The following is a 24,342-nucleotide window of genomic DNA, read 5'->3' on the forward strand; positions in this document are numbered from 1 at the left end:
TGTGCCTCAGTTTCCCCACTGGAAGGGAATGGCGTGGGGCTGCATCTGTGTCCCAGGCCCCTTTCCCGCCCCAGGCCGGTTCATTGATCGGTGGCAGCTGCTTTCCTGGGGCCTCTGAATAATTCACCAGCTCCCCCACTTCCCATGGGGGGCTCATTTCACAGCCTGGCTGGTGAATAATGGATGAATGAGCCCTTGCTAATGGTGGCTGCAGACCCCCGGGGGGGGGGCAGGGAGCTTCTGCAAACAGCCCCCTGCCAGGAGAGCAGGGGTGGGGGAGAGGTGAGTCCATTCCAGGGATGGGGGGATTTGGTGCCAGGGTTTCCTTTAATCCCCCACCTGCCCGACCCTAACAGGTCTCTCTCTGAAGCTCGGTGGGAGGAAAAACCTGGACTGGATCTAGAAGGAATCCGGAACCTGCCCATCCTGGGTTCTAGAACAGGTTCTAGGTGCCCTGATCTGGAATGCTGCCTGGGGATTTGGTGGCCTTGAATGTGTGTGTTGTGTGGGTGTGCAGCCTGTAGCTGCCTGCCCCAGCTGGAACTGCGGTTCATGGGAGCAAGGGCTGTGTGCGTCCCTGCCTGTCTTTGTGTTCCAGTGTATGTGGTTGTTGCTTTGTGGGTATGTGTTTCCTTGTGCCTCTGTGTGGCAGGGTACCTGTGTGTTGCATTGCACATCTTTGGCAGTGGGTGTGCATTTCCTGCCGCATCGCTGTGGTCCATGGCGTGTCTCTGTGTGTGTTGGCTTGTGCGCCTCTTTGTGTTCCACTGCCTCTGTTTCCTTTGTGCTGAGTGGTGCATTGCGCGTATCTCCTTGTGTTGCGGTGTGAGGGTGTGCGTTTCCTTGTGCGTGTGTGTGTGTGTGTGTGTGTGTGTGTGTGACTCCACCTGAGCAGAAAAACCGGACAAACCAGAAACTTGGGAAGGAAAATCGAGAAGGAGAAAGTGACTGAGATGGGGGTTGGGAAGAAATGATCTCAGCGCTCTGTGTGTGTGTGTGTGTGTGTAGGCATCTGTCTGTGTCTCTGTCTATCCCCAAATCGCCTCCCCCTCCCCCCAGCCAGTGTCTATATTTAACCGTCTCCAGCAGCCAGGAATCTCGGCTGATAAAAACCCACTTGTCAGGCAGGGCCCCTCGCTGCCGCCTCTTCCCCACGCCCTGCTCGGGCTGGGCCCTGCCCTGTGCCCAGTGCTGGCATCGCCGGGCACCGGCAGAGCTGCGAGGGGACAGGCCAGGGCTGGGAGGCAGGGACCTGCGGGGCGGGAGTGAGGAGCATTGATGGAGCTGGGGGGGACCCGAGTAGCTCATTATCTGCCCCCCCATCACAGGTCGCATGTGTCCCCCTGGAGATGGGCACAGATGTGGAGGGAGAATTAATGAGCTCCGGCTGCTCCCGCTGTCTGGGGACGGTGCGGATCTGTGTGCGCGTGAGAGAGAGAGAGAGAGAAATCAGCGCGGTGCTCGGCCGCGGGGAATCGGGGCGGTGTCTGTCTGCCGCTGTATCTCTCGCTCCTTTTCTGCTTCAAGGTCTCCCCTTCTGGCTGGGAAAAATGAGTTTCGAATCCCTGGGCTGAAAGATTCTCCCCCACCCCGCGCTGGAGGGACGTGGGGTGTGAGCCTCCCTCCCCCAAATCTGGGTCAAAATCTCGCTTTTGCATCTTTTATTTAAAAATTCTTGCAGGGTTTTAGCTCTCTGCTCCCCACCCTTCATATCAGGGTAAAATTAGTTTCAAATCCCCTTTCTCGCTGGGTTAAAAATTGGTTTCAAATACCCTCCTCCCTCTTCTTGCCAGAGAGAGAAGTGAGTTTCTAGTCCTGCCCTCATGCTAGGATAAAGTGAGTTTCAAATCCACCCCTGCCCTTCTTCCTGTGTTAAAGGTCAGTTTCAAATACCCTTCCTCTTGGAAGAACTAAATGAGTGTTAGAGAGCCGCCCACCTCTCTTCTTGGGGACAAAAGACTGTTTCAAATCCTCCCGCAGGGACAATGTGAGTGTTGAATTCCTCCCCCCGTTTGTTAGCACAGGCTGTATTCTGCACCTGCCCAAGTCTTCCCCTCCTCTGGTGTGTTAACCCCCCCCCACACACACACACACACACCAGACTCACTGCTATCACTAGCGGTGGATGGGGGTTGGCGGGAGCCTGGAAACAGACCCAGCTGTCCCCTTGCACCACGCTGCTCCCTGCCCCACTCCACCAGGCCAGCAGCCAGGAGATCGCACCTGCTGGGGATGGGCCCCCACACGCCTGCCACCAAACCCGGCACCTTCCCTGGCTTTGTTGGCAAAGGTGCCCAGGGTGGAGCCGGGACGGGCCCTAAGCAAACAGCTCGGCTAGGGCCCAGTTCCTATTAACCTGCTGTGTGCCAGGACCTTCGCCTGTAGGGGGCGCCGGCTCCCATGGCTGGCTCAGGGTGTGTGTGTGTGGGGGACATTTCTCATCCCTGGCTGGGGGATGATCTTGCTGCCTCCTTCAAACTGGCACCAGCACTTACCTCACATCTGACTCAGCTCTGGGCCTCTGGGGGAGGCAGCCTGGGAGCTGTCTAGTGATAAGGGGGAATGTCGGTGCCTCTGCCGGTGCCCCTCACTCCCGACCCGCAGCCCCCTGCCAGCCCAGCCCTGCCCCCCCAGCTCTGCTGGTGCCCCTCACTCCCAACCCGCAGCCCCTGCTAGCCCAGCCCTGCCGGTGCCCCTCACTCCCGACCCGCAGCCCCTGCTAGCCCAGCCCAGCCCTGCACCCCCAGCTCTGCTGGTGCTCCTCACTCCTGACCCGCAGCCCCTCCTAGCCAAGCCCAGCCCTGTCCCCCCAGCCCTGCCGGTGCCACTCACTCCCGAGCCGCAGCCCCTGCTAGCCCAGCCCTGCCCCCCCAGCCCTGCCAGTGCCCCTCACTCCCGACCCGCAGCCCCTGCCCCCCCCCAAGCTCTGCCGGTGCCCCTCACTCCCAACCCGCAGCCCCTGCTAGCCCAGCCCTGGGCTCCCCCCAGCCCTGCCGGTGCCCCTCACTCCCAACCCGCAGCCCCTGCTAGCCCAGCCCTGGGCTCCCCCCAGCCCTGCCGGTGCCCCTCACTCCCGACCCACAGCCCCTGCTAGCCCTGTGCCCCCCATTCTGCGGGTGCAGCAGACCAAGGCCTGCTGGGCTATTCATGCCCCTTGTTCTATTGAGGCCATTGAAATCTCAGCACAAAGCCGCCGTGTCTGGGACACAAGGGACTCTGGGAAACCCGCTTTTCATGGCATTCTGGCTCAGTGGCTAATCCCCCCCCTGCAAACCCAGCCTCCCCCATCACCTGATCCCAACCCCCCAGCGCTGCCGGAGCCTCCAAATTAACCCTCCGCTCTCCAGGGCAGGCAAGGTTGGTGTTCCGGGGGTGTACAGCACCTGGCGCAGGGGTTGCTGGTCTGGGAGGGGCCAGACATTGCCCCTGGCTGGTGGGGGGACAGGGGGCACACAGAGCAGAAGCAGGTGAGGGGCTGCAGTAGAGGGGGATGGAGGGTGGCTTATGGGGGGCCTGCACCCCCCCTTTGGTTGCCATGAGCACAAGCTCCGAAGCCTGCGCCCCTTTGGTCACTAAGGTCCTGGCTGGGATGCTTAGACGCCGGAATCGAGCCCCACTCTAAGGGCCGAGGGGCGCTGGCTTGCCCAGGCCTGTTCAGCCCAGGGTCTCCCTGCCGGGGCTCTGAGGTGAGAACCGGTCAACTCGGGCCCCGGAGGGCACTGGGGGCTGGCTGGGATGGCAGGTGTCCTATGGAGAGCTGATGGGGGCAGTGCTGGGAGCAAGGACTTCCGGATTTTCTCCCTGGGTCTGGGGGGGGGAGTGGGATCTAGTGGTTGGGGGGGGCTGGGAGCTAGGACTCCTGGGTTCTCTCCCTGGGTCTAGGGGGGGAGGGGGGTGTGGTGGTTAGAGCGGGGGCGGGGCTGGGAGCTAGGACTCCTGGGTTCTCTCCCTGGGTCTGGGGGGGAGGGGGGTGTGGTGGTTAGAGTGAGGGGGGGCTGGGAGCTGCACGTCAGGACTCCTGGGTTCTATTCCTATTTATTGTTTCCCTGTCTGGGCTGGGGGCGGGGGTGACCTCCTTGTCAACCAACCCCCCTTTATCCCCACCTGCCCCCACTTTTCCTCTCCTTCCCTAGGAACGCCCCCCCTCCCCTTGGCAGGAGGGCTCCCAGGGATGACGCAGGAGGGGAACGGGCGTCTCAGTCCGGGTGCCCAGCGCCAACGTGCCCAGACAGGGCCGGGCAGGGGAATCTGCCACACGTGGGGCGGCGTCTCCTGGCAGCTCGGCACAAGTCTCAGCACCTCCCTCCTGCTGTGTCTCTTTCTTCCCCAAGCCCTCGGTCATCCCCCCCCTTTCTCGCCCTCTTCTTCGCTCCCTCTCCCCTGCCTCCCACCTCTGCTCCCTCGGCCCCCTTGGATCTCCTCCGGCCCTTTCCCTTCCCTTCTCTCCTCTCCTCTCTTCCTCCCTGGCTGGCTTAGCGCGGCCGTGCCCCGGTTTTCCCCAGGCCTCCGCAAGCCAGGGCTGTTTTCCCACCTCACGGGACGGGGGGAGACATTGGCCCAAAAATCACCATTTCCCTCTGCCGGCCCCCGGCCTCGCCCTGCTCTGAGTCACCCCAGGGCCAGTGCCTGGACCTGCCTCTGCAGAGCCGTCTGCTGTGAAAGGTGCTTTCCAACCCGCTGGAGGTCCCAGCTTGTCCCCTGGCGCCTGGCCGGGGACTGGGAAGAAATCTGTGTCTTCAAACCTGCCGTCTACCCTGCTTGGGACTGGATTGGGGCTGGCGCCCCCTAGAGGGGACAGGCCACATGCCCCGTTTCCCACCTCCCTGAGCCAGCCAGTCCCCCACTCTGGGGCCGGATGGGAGCTAGCACCCCCTAGAGGAGACAGGCCCCATGCCCCTTCCCCATCTCCCTGAGCCAGCCAGTCCCTGCCCTGGGGCTGGATGGGAACCAGCGCCCCCTAGAGGGGACAGGCCCTGTGTGCCATTCCCCAGCCCCCTGACCCAGCCAGTTTGGGTCCGAGTTGGTGCCCCCTAGAGGGGAAAGGCCCCTGTGGCTGTAGGAGAAATTCTCCTCTGCTCTTGTGCTTTCTAATTCCAACTTTCACTCTCGCTATTTTCCTGTCCCCAAAGCCACGTAAGGCCTGGAGGGTGGATCAAAGCCCAGCTGAAGGGCCAGCCGGAGTCAGGATATCCGAAGCTTGACTCCTGCGTGATTCACACCATGTACCTTGAGCTCAGCTCTCACAAACGTTGACTCTTGGTGGGAATAAATGAGTTTCGAAGCCATGACCAGTTACTGGGAAAACGTGAGTTCCCTATCCCAGCTGTTGGCTGGGAAGATGAGCTGTGATGGGAAATGTGAGTTTCAAGTCCCGCCCCCCTTTCTTCCTGGCGAACGTGTGAGTTCCAAATCCCCCATCTTGTTAGGAGAAAGTGAGTTTTAAATCACACCTCTTGTGAGGAATAAGGACTTTCAACCTTTCTGTCTTGCTTTGGGGGAAATGAGTCTCATGTCCTCCTTTTGGCTGAGGGGAAAATGTGAGTTTTCATATAAACAGGGACTAGAACCCAGGTGTCCTAGCTTCCAGGCCCCCCGGACCCCACTCCCTTCCCAGAGTTGGGGATATGACCCGGCACTACTGAATTCCGGTCTTGTGATTTGGTGACACAACAAGGCTGCAAAAGAGGGGGGCTCTTTCCCCAGTGGTGGCAAGAATTTGGGCTGGGGCAGAACCGAGGCCAGTGCTAGTGCGCAGGGGCGACTTGAAACTCACATTTTCCCCCAGGCAGAAGGAGGGTATGAAACGCTTTTTCCAGCAAGTGAGAAGGTTTTTCCTCACTTGTCCCATCAAAAGGGAAGATTTGAAACTCACATTTTGCCCCCCAGAAGATGGACTTGAAACTCATTTTTTCCCAGCAGGAGAGGAGATTTATAACTGACCTTGTTCCTAGCAGGAGGAAAGAACTGAAACTCCTTATTTCCCCCTCAAAAAGCACAATCATTCAGACAACAAGTGGGAGGGATTTGAAACTCACTTTATCCGGACAAGAGTGTGTGGGTTTGAAACTTACTTTGTTTAGCATGTGGAGCACATATGTGTGTGTGTACCCGTGTGTGTGTGCGTGAGAGAGAGTTGGGGTTGAAACTCACTCCTTTTCCACAACAGAAAGGGAATAATTGAAATTCCCTTTATCCCAGGATTGGGAGGTCGGGGTAGGGGAGAATTTGAAAATCACTTGATCCTAGTATGAGGGTGGGGCTGGGGGGGGGGAATTGAAATTTCCCTGAGCCTAACATGGTGTAGGGGGAATTGAAACTCATTTTATCCTGGCATTGTGTGTGTGTGGGGGGGGATTGAAACTCATTTTATTCTGGAATGGAAGGGGGGAATTGAAATTCACTTGATCCCAGCATGGAGTGGGGGTCGGGGTGCAGGGGGGACCCAAACTCACTTGATCCTAGCATGGGGTGGGAGGAATTGAAACTCTCTTTATCCTGGCATTGGAGGGGGGGATTTGAAACTCACTTGATCCTAGCCCTGGGCAGGTGAGCAGGGAGAGGAAACCCCTTTGCTGCTTTTCCCCAAGCCAGCAGGTGGGGATTTTGCAAACAGCGCTCTGACAACGGAGCTGGAATTCCGCCCCCCCCCTTCCTTTCTGTGCTTGGTGGAAATCCAGGGACCCCCCCGCAGAGCTGCCCTAGGCGCCCTAGACCCAGCCACCCCCTCCAAGGGGCCCTCTCGTGGGAAGCCCGCAGCCAGCAGCTGGGAGGGGGGGTGTTAATTCCAGAGCTGAGGGAGGCGGGGTGTGTGTGTGGAAGGGGGGGGGGATTTCTGGGCTTTTTGCCCAGCCTCTGCCAGCGAATCCCGGCCCCGGGAGAAGGCACCAGGCTGCGGATTTGCATAAACTCCCGATGAGCTCAGGGGAGCAGCTGGGGAGACTCCGGCGCGGAAGGACTCCGGGCAGAGCCGGGCTCCGGGATCGTTCGGAACCGCCGTGTGGATCGGGGCGTTTCGCTCCGGATCGGAACTCTGGAACCGGCTCCCCCGCAAAGCTGGATTTACACAGCGGAGGAAAACCCGGGTCTTTTCCTGCCCTGCCGAGGGATTTTCACCTTCCTGAGTTCCAGGGGATTACATGGTGTTTGGCGTCTGCCAGGCGGAAGATCGGAGCGGCCGGGAAAGGTACCGTGTTTGGGCTTGACCGTGATCCGGGAGGGCAGGAATCCGGGGGGATCTGGCGCCACCCCAAAACTTCCGGGTCTCTGACGGGGGGGTGGAACTCCGCTGGCTTCTGATCTCAGTGATCCCGGTGTAAATCCGGAGTGATTCTGCTGCAATGGAGTCCAGGCTGGCTTCTGATCTCAGTGATCCTGGCGGAAATCCGGAGTGACTCCCCTGCAGTTCCCGAGTCCAGGCTGGATTCTGATCTCAGTGATCCCGGTGTAAATCCGGAGTGACTCCGCTGCAATGGGGTCCAGGCTGGATTCTGATCTCAGTGATCATGGCGTAAATCCGGAGTGACTCCCCTGCAGTTCCCGAGTCCAGGCTGCATTCTGATCTCAGTGATCCCGGCGTAAATCCGGAGTGACTCCGCTGCAATGGGGTCCAGGCTGGATTCTGATCTCCAGTGACCCTGGAGCAAACCTGGTGTAACTGAGCTCAGCATCCGAGTGTTGCTATTTCAGGTTCCGCTCGGGCTGTGAAGTGTCCAGACGGCTCCGAAAGGGGCGTGTGGGGGAGACGCCAGGTATCAGCTCAGACCTGAGCCATTTTTAACCAGCCACTTCCAAGCGGTTCCCTCCTCCTCTTGCTTTTCCACCAGTCCCTGCGTCCCACTCGGCCGCTCCCAGCCAGCTGCTCCGGTGGTCGGCAGCGCCCTCCTGCTAGGGCCAGCCCAGGAAGGAGGAGGACTAATTACTAGCAATTAAAACAGCGTTAACAAGAATCCCTATTCTCTGACTAGGAAGGGGAAAGAAAATCTAGCGCCGATGGGCCCTGAGTACAAAGGAACAGGACCAAGAACCAGCCCTGTCAGTGGTGATGGCAAATGTCAATGAACAGCCTTGATACTTAATAATGAATAGATCTAGTCATAACTAGAACCACTGCTGTTCTTAAAAGGGGAAAAAAGTGTAAAGAAAATGGAATATTAACAGAGAGAACGAAATAACACCTGGTTATAACATTACAGGTGAGAATAAATAATAGAATTTACTGTTTCTATTACAGTCACGTATCTAATTATTGATTATTATTATTTATGTATTTATTTGTGTATAAGCTGCAGTTGAGATCAGGGCCCCGTTGTGCCGGGCGCTGCACAGACACACAGAGAGAGACAGTCCCTGCCCCAGCTGAGATCAGGGCCCCGTTGTGCCGGGCGCTGCCCAGACACACAGCGAGAGACAGTCCCTGCCCCAGCTGAGATCAGGGCCCCGTTGTGCCAGGCGCTGCCCAGACACACAGCGAGAGACAGTCCCTGTCCCAGCTGAGATCAGGGCCCCTTTGTCCTGGGCGCTGCCCAGACACACAGTGACAGTCTCTGCCCCAGCTGAGATCAGGGCCCCGTTGTGCCAGGCGCTGCCCAGACACACAGGGAGAGACAGTCCCTGCCCCAGCTGAGATCAGGGCCCCGTTGTGCCGGGCGCTGCACAGACACACAGCGAGAGACAGTCCCTGCCCCAGCTGAGATCCGGGCCCCGTTGTGCCGGGCGCTGCACAGACACACAGCGAGAGACAGTCCCTGCCCCAGCTGAGATCAGGGCCCCGTTGTGCCGGGCGCTGCACAGACACACAGCGAGAGACAGTCCCTGCCCCCAAAGATCTTACATAGGAGACAGACAAGGAGTTGGAGGGGAAATTGAAGCCCAGAGACGGCCAGTGAGGTGCCCAAAGTCTGTGACAGAGCCGGGAACAGAACCCAGGTGTCTTGCCGCCCAGTCTGGAGCCCCGCCCACCTGACTGTGGTTATCCAGATAACCACTAATGGTAGCAATAACAAGTTATAATCAGTTAAGAATCCGTGGGGTGAAAGGTCGTGATTACTTCTGCAGAAAAATCCTGTTTAGGACTGAATCCACGGACAGTCTGGAAATGGTCTGCATAGGTGGTAGCCTGGGGTGAACGCGAGGTGTGGATTTTTCAAATCTAAGTAAAATTCTCATTTTGATTTAGCTCAAAACAATTAGGAATTGATTTAAGTTTCAACCAAATTAAAACACACTTAAAACACACACAGGGGTTTGGCACCCAGTTAACACAATTATTTAAAGGTGGCATATTTGTGGGCAGACACAGCTGGGATTTGAGAGGGGCTTGAAACTCACTTTGTCCCCCAGCAAGAAGGGGAGGTTTGAAACTGATTTTTTCTCCAAGGAAGAAAGAGAGGGATTTTGAACTCCTTTGAAAAGTGAGTTTCAAGGCCCAAATCCCATTTTTATTTCCGCAAGAACCAAGTGCTTTCAGAAATCTGACCTGGGATCCTAATTGCTGTGATGCCACTTAACCATCCATGGTCTTGTCCTTGTTTCTTGTGAATATATTCATTGCCATTGCGGTTGTGCGTGGTGTCGTTGTTCAGAAGTGTGTGTTGCTGTTCCGATTGTCACAGGGCATTGTGGTCTATTGTGTATGTACATGTTGTGATTGGCTGTTGCTACTGCATCGTTGTTTATCTCTTGCTGGAAGTTCATAAGAATGGCCAGACTGGGTCAGACCAAGGTCCATCCAGCCCAGTATCCTGTCTACCGACAGTGGCCAATGCCAGGTGCCCCAGAGGGAGTGAACCTAACAGGTAATGATCAAGTGATCTGTCTCCTGCCATCCATCTCCACCCTCTGACAAACAGAGGCTAGGGACACCATTCCTTACCCAAATTGTTTCTTGCTACAATTTGTGTGCATTGCTATTGTAATTGTGTGTTCTCATTTATTGTGTGCGTACCTGTATTGGTGGCTAGCATTGTGTTTAACGCACTGATTTCTCATCTTGTGGTTGTGTGTTGGTTCTTGTCACGGTTCGTGTGTGTGCGATATGGTTATGCATTGTTGTTTATTGCATATGTGCCCATTGTTGGGAAGTGTTGTAAGAGTGACACATTTTGTTAGTTTTGTGTTGTCGCTTCTTGTCACGGGTTTGGTAGATCTGGGCAGGAACTGCGTTTTCCATTTTGTGGGAAGTTCTACAATGCTGAATTTTTTTCCTGTTCTAAAGTGAAATGAAAACACATTTATTTAACATTTCCCATGAAACAAAATTCCCAAATAATGCCATTTTCAGGCCAATCAAAATATTCCATTTCAAGGAATGTGAAACATTTCATTCTGCTTTTGACCGTACACAACTTTTTATTATTTGCGTCTCTGAAGAAACAAGGAACTTTGCTTCCAGGTGCAGTTTCCAAACGAGAACTCCGAACCAATCCGAAAACGTCAAAACCGGGACGTTTCCACGTGAGCCAAACGCTTCATTCAGGGTTGTACCAAAATGAAATTTTGTTGAAATGGACACGTTTTTCGAAACGTTTTGGTTTAGCCCACAGTTGTGCTGGTGATGATGGGGGTTTTGTCACCAAAAAGAAAAAAAGTTTAGATGAAAAATGTCCAGGTTTGCTGATCGTCCTGGGGTGTCGGGGTTTATTGTGCGGATGTGAATTGCAGACGGCAGTACGTTTATGGCCACGACTGATAAATTTATGAGTGGAATGATACACAGGGGCTGGCTGAAATAACGGGACTGGTCCCAGTGACCCGGTTCTGTAGGCTGTGTTCCTATTATCAGTAGCTCATGTTGCCAATACATGGATCTATATTATCCTCCTTGGTAGCATGCCAAGGTGCGTGTTGCTGTTGTGGTTTATTGTGTGTATCCGTATTGCGGTTGGCAGTGGCTGCTGTTGGTTTGTGTTCTTGTTAAATAGTGGGGGCAGGGGTGTGTGTGTGCCGCACAGTATCTGCATCATTTCTCGGCTCTCTGGGAGCTGAGGGGTGAAAACATTATCGGTTCTTATCTAGGGTGACCAGATGTCCCGATTTTATAGGGACAGTCCTGATTTTGGGGTCTTTTTCTTGTATAGGTTCCTGTTATCCCCCTATCCCCTGTCCCGCTTTTTCACACTTGCTGTCTGGTCACCCTAGTTCTTATCAGTTTAATATTCATTGTCGCCGGTGTGTGCGTTGTGGCGTCTGTGTTTAGTTGTGGCTGACGTTGCCGGCGACAGGTCGTGTGTTTGCTGTTTGTTTGTTAGTGTTGTGTCTGTGATTTTGATCAAAACCTCTCCTCGCTCCATCCCTGTCTGCATTGCTCTGTATCCATCTCTGCCTGCATCTCTCCCTATCCATCCAAAGCCAATTTCACACCCTAGGCCGGCCTCCCATCTGCAGCCCGTGGCCAAGCGCCAGCTGTCTGACACGGGAGCTGTCTTTAGCCCTTGGCTCGTCCCCCGCGGTGCATGACTCCGCGGGCACCACGGTCGGCTGAGCATGTCGGGGGCAGTTACGGGTGCTCTGGGGATGCGTGTGTGGGCCAGGAATCCCAGCTGAGGGGGGCCCAAGGCCATTACGACCCTCCAGAGACCCGGCATGTTTCGGAGTACCACAGCGTTCTCCTGGCTTCTCCGGGCAGTAGGGGCTAGTTGGACGGTTATGACCAGGATTGGGGGAAGGCTGGAGGTTTTGCAGCGGTGCATGGGGAGGGCTGGCTGGCTGCGCAGACCAGAGGTGCTCAGAGAAAGAGACCGGCTCTAAGGGGGCGTTGCAACTGCATGTGGAGCATGTGGGAAGTGGGAAAAGGGTGGCTATAAACGCTTCGATCAATAGATCATTAATTATTAAGAATTCGTCGACTGCCCAGCTGACTGTATTAATTAACCCGAATTATGATGACTCCAAAGCCCAGATCAATACATTACAATACTGTTAATAATCTAGGGATCTGTACGTTATTGGTAATACTCACTCTAATGACTGGATCATGACGTTATGAAGTATTGGTGATAATTTCATACTCTTTTACTGCAGTTTGACGAGCGAAAGCACAGCTAGTGTGAGAAATGCCTAGATTAATACTTCATTAATTATACATGAGCAGTTATTAACCACTTAAGGACTAAAGCAATACCTTAATAAATATTAATGGCTAGATTAATCCTTAATAATTTGACTGCATTGATACATCATTAATTACTAGTTGAGTCTAATGCCTAGATCAAGACATTATCTAGTCATTAGTCATAATTATTAATAATTAATGCAATGAGTTAGGCATTAGAGTAATTATATATTACTCTAATATATTCATTAATTAATAATGTATTCATTAGAGTACTAAATATTAATAGATCGCTCTAATCATTACAGGAATTAATGTATTGAGTCATAATTATTAATGTATGTATGTAGTCAGTGAATATTAATATATAATTAATGTATGTCATTAGAGTAATAATTAGTGGATTTGCTCTAATCATTCGAGCAATAATTAATGTATATTTATCTAGTTGTTAGTCATAAATATTAATAAATAGCTCACATGAATAATTACTCTAATGACTAGAGGGATTCATTAATAATTATGATGCTAATGACTAGTATTGTATCAATTATATATTATTAATAATAATTACTCCAATGCCTAGATCAATACATTACTAATTACTCATCTAAAGACTGGATCAATACTCTATCAATTGTTACCCGACCAGCAGTAGGCAAACAAGAACTGCACATCTCTGCCGTCAGCAAGTCTGTAGTATGGGCCAGGGTCCCGAGAGGATATAGGCACCTCACGGCCCCATTAGGCCCCAAAATCCCAGCACCAGGCCCCCCTGGCGTTCCCTCAGCGCCCAAGTGTCTGCCGTAGATGTTCCCTGGGCGTGGCCGGCTGTGTGCCCGCGCCCTGCAGCGCCCCCTCCCTTTGGCATCCGGACGCCTAAACCCCACAGCGCTGCCCCAACACAGACGTTCCTCCGCCGAACTCACCTGTGGGCCTGAGCCGGCCGGCGAGCTCCCAACACGCTTTCCCGATCGGGCCGCAACACAGCCCTACCTGGGCGCCCCCTGGCTGGAGGAAACCTCAGTTCAATTCCCCCGGCCTGAAAAGAAGGACTTTGAAGAGGGGATCTCAGGTGAGTGCTCTAGTCACTGAGCTCTGGGGAGACTCGGCAGCGTGCGATTTGTTTTTTAAATCTATCATTTCGACAGGCAAATCGATGTTTATTTTTAAGCATCCCCCTGCCCCCCCGCTGTGGAGCGATTGAAGCTTTCGCAGTTGCGTGCACTGCTGGGGGGTTCAGCATTTCCCCCCTCCCCTCAATTTGGTATCGATTTTAGCTGTTCAGAGTTGCAGGAGATTTGGGGGGTGGATTTGATGCTGGTCTTTTAGCCACATTAACGCAGCATTCGTCATACAATCCTAGAAATGTCGGGCGGGAAGGGACCTCGAGAGGAATTCAGTCCAGCCCCCTGTGCTGAGGCAGGACCCAGTGAACCTAGACTATCCCTGACAGGTGTGTGTCTAACCTGGTCTTAAACATCTCCACAACCTCCCTTGGAAGCCTGTTCCAGAGGCTAACTTCCCCTGTAGTTAGAAAGTCTTTTCAATATCTAACCTACATCTCCCTTGTTACAGAAGAAACCAATTACATCTTGTCCTGCCTTCAGAGCATATGGCGAGCAATTGATCACTGCCCTCTAACAGCCCTTCACAGATTTGAACTCAATTTGATCCCCCTTCAATTTTTTTGCTCCTTACTTTGCCTAGCTGGGAATTTGGATCGTTATTGGCGGGAATAACTTTTCTTGTCGGTTTCGCTGTGGGATGGTGAAATTGACGTTTACCGACATTGACTGATAAAAATCGACTCCCTCCACGCCTGGATGGCATACGGCTCCCTCAGTCTCTGCTGTCAAAACTTTGCCACTATGGGGAAATATTTTTAAGAGGCAGTTGGAGTGGGTGGCACTGGGGCCTGACTTTCCCGTATGAGAGCTCCCGCCGCCGGATGACAGGGTCGTTCTGCTTGCTCTCCTTCTGATCTTTTCGCTTTTTAATCCAGAGTGGCACAACTTCCACAGGAGCAGGGCCGGCTCTAGGCACCAGCAAAACAAGCTGGTGCTTGGGGCGGCACGTTTTTAGGGGCGGCATTCTGGCGCGGGCCATGCCGCCCCTAAAAATGTGCCCCGGCCACCCTAACTCACCTCCGCTGCTGCCGATCGCGCGCCGCTGCTCGCCCTCCCTACCAAACTCTCAAACCCGGGAGGGAGGGGGAGATCCCGAGTGGCCGGCGCACGCACTGCTTCTCCCTCTCCCTCCCTCCCCACTAGGCTTGAGAGCCTTGGGGGAGGAGGCAGGGCTGGGGATTTGGGGAAGGGGCGGAGTTGAGGCGGGGCCGGGGGTGGGGTAAGAAAAAAACGGGGGGGCGGCCAAAATTGTTTTTGCTTGGGGCGGCAAAAATCCTAGAGCCGGCCCTGCACAGGAGAGATGGAGGGAGCTGGGCAGACTACCCTGTTGCCCAGTGGTTCGGGCACTCCCTGGAGAGGTGGCGGAGTCCAGTTCAAATCCCGTCACACAGAGTGGGGAATTGAACCTGTGTCTCCCAGCTGGGTGCTGTAATGACCAGGCTAAAAGCTATGTGGGAGATTCTCCGCCCCACCCGGCGGAGGCCACCAAGAGGGGGTTTGCAGCTGAGATGGTCGAGCGGCGCTAGACGCCTCCCTGCAGCCTGGACTTTGTCACCTGTCTTGGGGAGAGGGGCGGGGATTAGGCCACATCCCTCCAGTCGGCATCTCCCATTGGCTAGTTCAGGCTGCTTCCCGCCTGGCCTACATTCCGTTGTGAATCTGGCCCTTAGACGCTCCGTGGCTCAGTTTTCCCATCCGTAGAATGGGGATAAGAGCATTGCCTGCCGTACAGGGGTTTGTGGAGGATAAATCCACAAGTTTGTGAAATGAACAAGAACTACTGATGAAAAGGGCTGTCTAAGTGCTAGGTATTCTAATTACATATCAACACCGATCCGCAATCGACAGTATCAGCAATTAGACATGATATTTTATTGTTACAATCTGCATATTCATCTGTGGCCAACAATGAATATGATCAGCAACTACACTTTTATTATAATCATTTAATGATTTATTATAATGGGAAATCAGCTATTAAGTAGTATAACTATTCTTATTAGCAAGGACATCTTTGATTGGTTTTTGCCGATTAGCGTTTAGTACATTGATGTTGTATATCAGCTAGTGGTCGATAATTACTAAATATCACATTGTTGTTATAACTGGAATTAGCAAATAGCCATTATATATTTGTCACTATTTGCTCTTAGAAGCATTTATTCGTGCCAGGCAAAATTCTGACTCCGGTGTGAATCCGGAGTGCCCTCAATGCAGTCAGAGCCGGCTTCTGATCTCAGTGACCCCAGAGTGAATCCGGCATGACCCCATTGGGCTGGGTGTGGGGTGGTACCTAAGCAGGGTGGGGGAGATATCCGGTGGGAATGGCTGAGACGGACTTTAGAACAGGACAGAGATTGGTATGTTTGGATGGAGTTGCTGGTAGCTGATCTGGTTCTGGGGTTAGACTTTGATCCCCAATTTTCTTTCTTTCTTTCTCCACCTGCCTCCTGTCTGAACCCCAGTACCCCAACTTGAATTGGGGGCGGGGGGTAGAGTTTGACCGTTCCCATGCAGTGATTGGCTGGGTAGCGTGCCACCTGCCGGGCAGAGGTGTATTACGCTGGGACAGGGACTTGGGGGTTTTGGGGGGTGCTGGCGTGCATTGGAGGCAGAGTTCGAGAGGTGTGCGCATAGGGTGATCCGAAAGCAAGTGTGGAAAATCGGGATGAGGTGTGTGGGAGGGAATAGGCACCTATATAAGACAAAGCCGTGAATATCGGGACGATCCCAATACAGTATGGTTGGGACGTCCGGTCACCCTGTGTCTGTGCCTGGCCTGGTCTCTGTGCTTTCAGGCTGGTTGGGAATTTTCTGACAAAACGTTTCTTCCCCCCTGCCAAAAAATGTTGATTCATTCAAGCTGATCCCGCCTGACTGGAAAACGTGGGGAATTTTGTTCCCGAAACTTTCCAAAACTCCGGTGTTGGTATTTTTGGAATGAAAAGTGTCTTTTTTTTTTTTTTTGCCGGCGAGAAACAACTTGTTGCTTTTAAAACTGACCTCAGCAGAAAGTAAAGAGTGGTTGGACTGGGAACAAAATGTTTGGCTGATTTCCACTCCCCCAACCTGACATTTTTCTTTTCTTTGTTCCCAATTTTATTTTAGTTTTGAAATTTGGACTTTCTGTCCCGATTCGGGACGGGAAAATCGGTCAGAATCTCAGGGTTGGCTTTGTTTTTTGCATGAGGAGGGGAAACCAGGATAAGAAAAAAGCCCTTTTGTGCGTGTGTCTGTGCGGCCCCACCGAGCACATTGGCCTGTCTTGCTCGGGCGCTAGCCTGGGCGCTGACTCGCAGCCAGGAGAGTTTTGCTGAAGGTTAATGAGATGCCAGAGGTTGTGTTTGCAGAAGCTGTTCAGGGAGGGTGGGGGCGTGTGTGGACCCACCTGCTTCCCCATGTGCACAGTCTAGCACAGGTTGAGTACACGCGCCCTGCCCCCCCCACTGTCTAGGCTTCTCTCCCCCCCAAACCGCAACCAGCCAGGCCATTGTGCTGGGTCTGAATAGAGCCGGGGAAGCGTGGGCAGCATGGCAATGAGATGGGGGGAGGGGAGACGCAACATGCTGCTCACGGCGCCACAGGGCGCGCTCAGGCCCACGGTCCCACCCGCACGGAGCATTGCAACCACACAGACACTCCCCCACACATCCAGCCCCCTGCTCTAACCACTGGGCCCCACTCCCTTCCCAGTGCCAGGGAGAGAATCCAGGTGTCCTGGCTCCCAGCTCCCTGCTGTAACCCACGAGACCCCACTCCCTTCCCAGAGCCGGGGAGAGAACCCAGGCATCCTGGCTCCCAGCCCCCCCTGCTGTAACCCACCCAGACCCTGCTCCCCTCCCAGTGCCAGGGAGGGAACCGAGGCATCCTGGCTCCCAGCCCCCCCTGCTGTAACCCGCCAGACGCAGCTCCCCTCCCAGTGCCAGGGAGAGAACCCAGGCGTCCTGGCTCCCAGCCCCCCCTGCTGTAACCCGCCAGACGCAGCTCCCCTCCCAGTGCCAGGGAGAGAACCCAGGCATCCTGGCTCCCAGCCCCCCTGCTGTAACCCGCCAGACGCAGCTCCCCTCCCAGTGCCAGGGAGAGAACCCAGGTGTCCTGGCTCCCAGCCCCCCCTTGCTCTAACCACTAGCCCCCACTCCCCTTCCAAAGTCGGGGAGAGAATCCAGGAGTCCTGACAAGAAATCGCTGAAGTTAGGCAAGTCGCCTGAGGGCCCCTTAACCCTCCCCTGCTGTCTGCTGTGTCACCGTGGCTGCGCGCCCCACATACCCAGCTGCCTCTGACATTCAGTCAGGCAGCCAGCGGAAAATGCCTTATGTTGTAACTGCATTTGCATTTGCATTTGCTTGGGAACCACCCAAGCCAATCGCTCGCCCTGGGCCCAGATCAGAGCCGGCACCCCCTAGAGGGGACAGGCCCCGGGCCCCATTCCCTGTGTCCCTGAGCCAACCAGTCCCCGCCCTGGGGCCAGATGGGAGCTGGCACCCCCTAGAGGGGACAGGCCCCGGGCCCCATTCCCTGAGCCCCTGAGCCAACCAGTCCCCGCCCTGGGGCCAGATGGGAGCTGGCACCCCCTAGAGGGGACAGGCCCCGGGCCCCATTCCCTGTGCCCCTGAGCCAACCAGTCCCCGCCCTGGGGCCGGATGGGAGCTGGCACCCCCTAGAGGGGACAGGCCCCTGCCCCATTCCCCGCCCCCCTGGCAGAGGGGTGTGTGTGTGTGTGTGGGGGGGGGTAGTGTCTAATCTGGTGCCCTTGGCAACTGGAAGGTCCTTGACTTGCTCCGCCAGCATCTGAGGCTGGTGACCCGGTGACCTCCTCGGGCCCCTGGGCTCCAGGAGAAAAGGAAACTCATTGAACGGAGGCCAGGGCGAGGAATGCCAGCGATGTGCCAGGAATGTGAGGCAGCCGCGAGCAACGCACCAGCCCGCACAGTGTCCTGCGTGAGAGACACACTGCCCTGCGGTGCCCCTCACTCCCAACCCGCAGCCCCCCGCTAGCCCTGCCCTGCCGTGCCCCTCACTCCCGACCCGCGGCCCCCCGCTAGCCCTGCCCTGCGGTGCCCCTCACTCCCGACCCGCGGCCCCCCGCTAGCCCAGCCCTGCGGTGCCCCTCACTCCCGACCCGCGGCCCCCCGCTAGCCCTGCCCTGCGGTGCCCCTCACTCCCGACCCGCGGCCCCCCGCTAGCCCTGCCCTGCGGTGCCCCTCACTCCCGACCCGCGGCCCCCCGCTAGCCCTGCCCTGCGGTGCCCCTCACTCCCGACCCGCGGCCCCCCGCTAGCCCTGCCCTGCGGTGCCCCTCACTCCCGACCCGCGGCCCCCCGCTAGCCCAGCCCTGCGGTGCCCCTCACTCCCGACCCGCGGCCCCCCGCTAGCCCTGCCCTGCGGTGCCCCTCACTCCCGACCCGCGGCCCCCCGCTAGCCAAGCCCTGCCGTGCCCCTCACTCCCGACCCGCGGCCCCCCGCTAGCCAAGCCCTGCCGTGCCCCTCACTCCCGACCCCGCGGCCCCCCGCTAGCCAAGCCCTGCGGTGCCCCTCACTCCCGACCCGCGGCCCCCCGCTAGCCAAGCCCTGCGGTGCCCCTCACTCCCGACCCGCGGCCCCCCGGCTAGCCAAGCCCTGCGGTGCCCCTCACTCCCGACCCGCGGCCCCCTGCTAGCCCTGCCCTGCCGTGCCCCTCACTCCCGACCCGCGGCCCCCCGCTAGCCCAGCCCTGCCGTGCCCCTCACTCCCGACCCGCGGCCCCCCGCTAGCCCTGCCCTGCCGTGCCCCCCACTCCCGACCCGCGGCCCCCTTTGGCCTTTGCAGGTAGCTGTGCCAGAATCCAGCGCCTGTCTAATGTTCAGGAATCTCCCCACACACTTCTGGGTGGGAGCCCCTCCAGCCCCTGTGTGGGACCCAGCCTGGCTTTGAGCAGCTTCAGTAGCCCGCTCTGGGGATCAGCCCCATTCGTGGGTACAAAGGGAACCACCCTCCATGCCCTGATTACTCCCCTCCCCGTCCAACTTGGCACCAGCCCCCCCTGCCCCCAGCCTGTCAGCTGCTGTTTACCAGGGCAAGAGACAGGCAGCTGTTGGGAGGGACATTCCAGCAATGCGTTGTCGGAGCAGCTGGCCTGGGGCGCCCCACACCCACACAGCCGCCCCTCTGCAGCCAGGGGGCTCCTGCTGCTGGGAAAGGGGGTTGGTTGGGGCGCTGGACTGCAGGGAATGGGGCTCACTAGGGGGTGCTGGACTGTGGGGAGCGGGTGGGAATCAGCAGGGGGCGCTGGGCTGCAGGGAGCGGGGCAGGGGGGCAGCAGGGGGCGCTGGGCTGCGGAGAGCGGGGCAGGGGGGCAGCAGGGGGCACTGGGCTGCAGGTAGCGGAGCAGGGGGCGCTGGGCTGCAGGGAGCGGAGCAGGGGGGCAGCAGGGGGCGCTGGGATGCAGGGAGCGGGGCAGGGGGGCAGCAGGGGGTGCTGGGATGCAGGGAGCGGGGCAGGGGGGCAGCAGGGGGCGCTGGGATGTGGGGAGCGGGGCAGGGGGCGCTGGGCTGCGGGGAGTGGGGTGGGGGGCAGCAGGGGGTGCTGGGCTGCAGGGAGCGGGGCAGGGGGGCAGCAGGGGGCGCTGGCCTGCAGGGAGCGGGGCAGGGGGGCAGCAGGGGGCGCTGGGCTGTGGGGAGTGGGGCGGGGGCACCAGGAGGCGCTGGGCTGCGGGGAGTGGGGCGGGGGGCACCAGGGGGCGCTGGCCTGCAGGGAGCGGGGCAGGGGGGCACCAGGGGGCGCTGGGCTGCAGGGTGCGGGGCTGGGGGGCAGCAGGGGGCGCTGGCCTGCAGGGAGCGGGGCAGGGGGGCACCAGGGGGCGCTGGCCTGCAGGGAGCGGGGCAGGGGGGCACCAGGAGGCGCTGGGCTGCGGGGAGTGGGGCGGGGGGCACCAGGGGGCGCTGGCCTGCAGGGTGCGGGGCTGGGGGGCAGCAGGGGGCGCTGGCCTGCAGGGAGCGGGGCAGGGGGGCAGCAGGGGGCACTGGACTGTGGGGAGCGGGTGGGAATCAGCAGGGGGCGCTGGCCTGCAGGGAGCGGGGCAGGGGGGCTCAGCAGGGGGTGCTGGCCTGCAGGGAGCGGGGCAGGGGGGCTCAGCAGGGGGCGCTGGGCTGTAGGGAGCGGGGCAGGGGGGCAGCAGGGGGCGCTGGGCTTGTAGGGAGCGGGGCGGGGGCACCAGGGGGCGCTGGGCTGCAGGGAGCAGGGCAGGGGGGCTCAGCAGGGGGCGCTGGGCTGTAGGGAGCGGGGCAGGGGTGGTACTGGTGGAGGTCCCATTTTCCCCCCCAAGGTCCTGACTCCTTAATAGAGTCCAGGCGTGAACCCCGGTGTCCTGGTCAAATCCCAGTGGGGGTGAGGATCCCATTCATCCACGGGAACTTCCCCGCAGTGCCAAGCGGTGTTGGGCGTCACTTCCTGTCCTAAACAGCTCTGCTGGGGTGTGTGTGTAGGGGGTTGTGTAGCAGGGTGTGTGGGTGTGTATGTAGTAGTTCATGTGGGAGAGGGGAGGCAGTGGTGTCCGTGCGTGTGCGTGTGTTGGGGGTCAGTGGTGTCTGTGCATGGGGGGGCGGGATCAGTGGTGTCTGTGAATGGAAGGTGGGGGCAGTGGTGTCCATGCAGGCACGTGTGTGTATCCCGCTGGCTGTTCACTCCTCCGCCCGTCGTTGTGCTGGGGAAGCACTGACAATCGCAGGAAGCCGCGATGCCCTGGCTCCACAGCGTGTGTTACTCAGCCCTTGGGGATTCCCAGTGCGGGGACCTGCAGGAAACATCCCTGGCTGGGGTGGGGCAGGATTTCCCATTCATCAGCTTCCCCGACCCTCTGCCACACCCCAGAGCTGGCTGCATCGAAGGCTGGGTCTACACTACCCGCCTGAATCGGTGGGTAGAAATCGACCTCTCGGGGATCAATCCCCAAATTGACACTCTTACTCCACCAGCAGAGGTGGGAGTAAGCGCCGTCGACGGGAAGCCGCGGAGGTCGATTTTGCCGCCGTCCCTACAGTGGGGTAAGACGGCTGCGATATGTCGAATAATTTGCGTATCTTAAATAGACCCCCACCTGTAGTGTAGATGTAGCCTTAGTTCTGGGCAAACCTTCCCTTTGCCGGGCTGTTCTGGGTGGCTGTTCCCCAGTCACCCCACCCCAGAAGCAGCTGCATCTCAGTGCCGGGCGAGCCATCCTGGAGCAGCATCGCTGTGTGGCGGGTAACCCAGCTGTTCCGCCCCAGAGGTGGCTGCATCTTGGTGCCGGGGTGAGCGGTTCCCACTGAACTGACCCTGCTTTCTCCTTTCTGCAGGCATGAAGACCCTGTTGCCAGCCTAACCTGGCCTGAGGGGCTGAGACCAGGTGGAGCACGATGAGACCCATAATCCTTTGCAGCTTCCTCTTGGCGTCTGTCCAGGCATCGGAACTGGAGGGGCACTTTGATCTAGGTATCTCTAGGAGAAACCAGCCAGGGGGGCGGGGGGTTGTGTTTGTGTGTGGAGGGGGGCTTGTGCAAAGGGGCTTGTGTTCAGCTAGTGCCGTGGCGGGGATGGGGGGAGGAGCAGGGATGGAGAAATGGAAGAATGAATGAAGGAAGGAAGGAAGGAGTGAACGAAGGGATGAAGGGAGCAATAAGAGAACGGAGGGGTGAAAGATTGAACGACAGTGGAAAGGCCAGAGGGGGGAGAGGCGTGGCTGATGGGGGGGGGGGAGAGGGAAGAATGGGGCGGAGCAGGGGATGGGGTGCAAGTGGGGGATGGGGCGCAGGGCGCAGAGGATGTGAGGGACACCGGAGAGGGGGTGCTGGGTATGGGGGATGGGTTGGGGAACGGGTGCTGCAGGAGGAGTAGGGTGGGGGGGAAATGGGATGGGGATTGGGGTGCGGGATGGGGGTGAGCAGGGGAGGGGGTGCTGGGTGCGGGGGATGAGTTGGGAGCAGGGGGGAGCAGGGGGGATGGGGTGGGGAGAAGCAGGGGAGGGGGTGTTGGGTGTGGAGGACTTTGTATGTTCTGTACATGCTAATGCACACGCACGAATATGCTCTGTACATACTAAGGCACAGAACAGATCTGATTCCCACCAGCAGGGGGCAGTCACACACACAGAGTGAGAAATGCCCTGCGGCTCCTCAGCCCCCCTGGGTGTCCCCCCAATTCCTCACCCTGGGCATGGGCGAGAGCCCCCCCCCCCCGCCCGGCCTAGACTCAGGTCCCTCACTGCCCCTCCAGCTGTGCCCCGGGCGAGGAGAGTACTTCTGGGGTGTCGGGTGCTCCTGGACGGGAGAGGGGGCAAGGCAGGGGTAGGAGGGCAAGGGGCTACGGGCTGCATGAGCCAGGAAGGGAGGGGAGGGGAGAGGTGAGTGGGGATGGGAGGGGGAGGGGGGAATGTGGGAAGGCAGGGGAGGGGAGAGTGGGAAAGGGAGGGGAGGGGTGAGTGAGGAAAGGAGGGGAGGGGAGTGGGGAAGGGGGGAGAGGGAAGGGGTGTGTGGGGAAGGCAGGGGAGGGGGGAATGTGGAAGGGAGGGGTGAGTGGGGAAGGGGGAAGAGGTGAGTATGGAAGGGAGGGGAGGGGTGAGTGGGGGTGTGGAGGGCAGGGGAGAGGGGAGGGGAGGGGGGAGTGTGGAAGGGAGGGCTGAGGTGAGTGTGAAAAACTGAGTGTGAAAGCAGGAGGACAGAGCCATGGCCAAGTGGTTTGGCTTGTGTGTGGGGCTGTGGCGCCCTCTGGTGGCCGGATTGGGGCTTTCCCCTTTCTCCTCCCCCTCCCGCTGCTAGAAGACCCATCAACCCCCTGCCCCCGGGGTCCGAGTGGGCAGCGTTACCTCCCCCCCCCCCCCCCCGGTCTCTCTGCCTCGGGCTATGGGGGAACGGCTAGGGCTGGGGGCAGTGGATGGGGGTAGGTAAGGGGACTGGAGGATGGGGTGGGAGGAGGGGTATAGGGTCATGTGGACGTGATGAATAAGGTCTGAGGGGGAATGTAGAGGAGATGACTGCCTTATAGGGACATGTATGGGGCGTTGGTGAGGTGTATAGGGGCTGGATGCGCTATATGGGCCAGGTAGAGTGAAGGGGCTGGGTGAGTTATAGAGGCAGGCGAGCTATGGATGAGCTTATAGGGCCCAGGTGGGCTATAGGGGATGTATAGGGCCCAGGTGGGCTATTAGGATTTATTGGGGCTGGGGGGACTATAGGGGGTATATAGGGATTATAGGGGGTGTATTGGGGCCAGGTGAGCTAGAGGGACTAAGTGGACTATCAGGGTGTATAGGTTCTTGGTGGACTATAGGGGGTATATAGGGCCCAGGTGGACTATCAGGGATGTGTTGTGACTGGGTGGGCTATAGGGGATGTATAGGGCCCAGGTGGGCTATTAGGATTTATTGGGGCTGGGGGGACTATAGGGGGTATATAGGGATTATAGGGGGTGTATTGGGGCCAGGTGAGCTAGAGGGACTAAGTGGACTATCAGGGTGTATAGGGGCTGTGTGGGCTATAGGGGGTGTATAGGGGCTGTGTGGGCTATAGGGGGTGTATAGGGGCTGGATGAGTTATAGGGGCTGTGTGGGCTATAGGGGGTGTATAGGGGCTGGGTGGGCTATAGGGGGTGTATAGGGGCTGGATGGGTTATAGGGGCTGTGTGGGCTATAGGGGGTGTATAGGGGCTGGATGGGCTCTAGGGGGTGTATAGGAGCCACTCTCCATTCGCTCTCTCTCTGCAGCCAAGTGTCGCTACGCGCTGGGCATGCAGGATCGAACCATCCCTGACGAGGATCTATCTGCCTCGAGTGCCTGGTCTGACTCCACGGCCGCCAAGCACAGCCGGTGAGAGCCCCCTCCCCCCCCCACTACGATAAGTCTCAGCCCTCCAGGGAGACCCTACAATAACAAACCAGCCCCAGATCTCCTGAGAGACCCTACAATAACAAAGCAACCCTGGTCCTTATCAAAGACGCTATGACAACAAACGGGCCTATGTAGGACTGCGAGGCAACCCCACAATAACAACCCAGCCCCAAATCTTATGAGAGACCCTACAATAATAACCCACCTTCAGATCTTATGAGAGACCCTACAGTAACAAACTTGCCCAGGCAGCCCCAGCATTTCCGAGAGACCCTACAATAACACTGGGGCTAACCCCCCTGTGTGCGTCATGTCCCCCCCCCTTCCC

The 24,342-nt window shown here is 57.7% G+C and overlaps 1 protein-coding gene across 3 annotated transcripts in view; it reads left to right on the plus strand.

The window, feature by feature from the left end:
- The first annotated feature begins 6,901 nt into the window (after window positions 1-6,901).
- Window positions 6,902-24,342, plus strand: part of DDR1 (discoidin domain receptor tyrosine kinase 1) — a 30,798-nt gene continuing 13,357 nt past the window's right edge. Inside the window, exons 1-3 of one of the 3 annotated variants that reach the window (XM_065563140.1) lie at window positions 6,902-7,183; window positions 21,489-21,624; window positions 23,891-23,993. In XM_065563140.1, the coding sequence (XP_065419212.1) occupies window positions 21,549-21,624; window positions 23,891-23,993 (179 nt within the window). In that variant the 5' untranslated portion in view covers window positions 6,902-7,183; window positions 21,489-21,548. Of the gene's footprint in view, window positions 7,184-8,171; window positions 8,193-21,488; window positions 21,625-23,890; window positions 23,994-24,342 lie in introns of those variants that run through there. The other 2 variants (XM_065563138.1, XM_065563139.1) reach the window with 2 other exon arrangements.

The sequence above is a fragment of the Chrysemys picta genome, chromosome 12, assembly GCF_011386835.1.
Source record: "Chrysemys picta bellii isolate R12L10 chromosome 12, ASM1138683v2, whole genome shotgun sequence".
Taxonomy (NCBI): domain Eukaryota; kingdom Metazoa; phylum Chordata; order Testudines; family Emydidae; genus Chrysemys; species Chrysemys picta.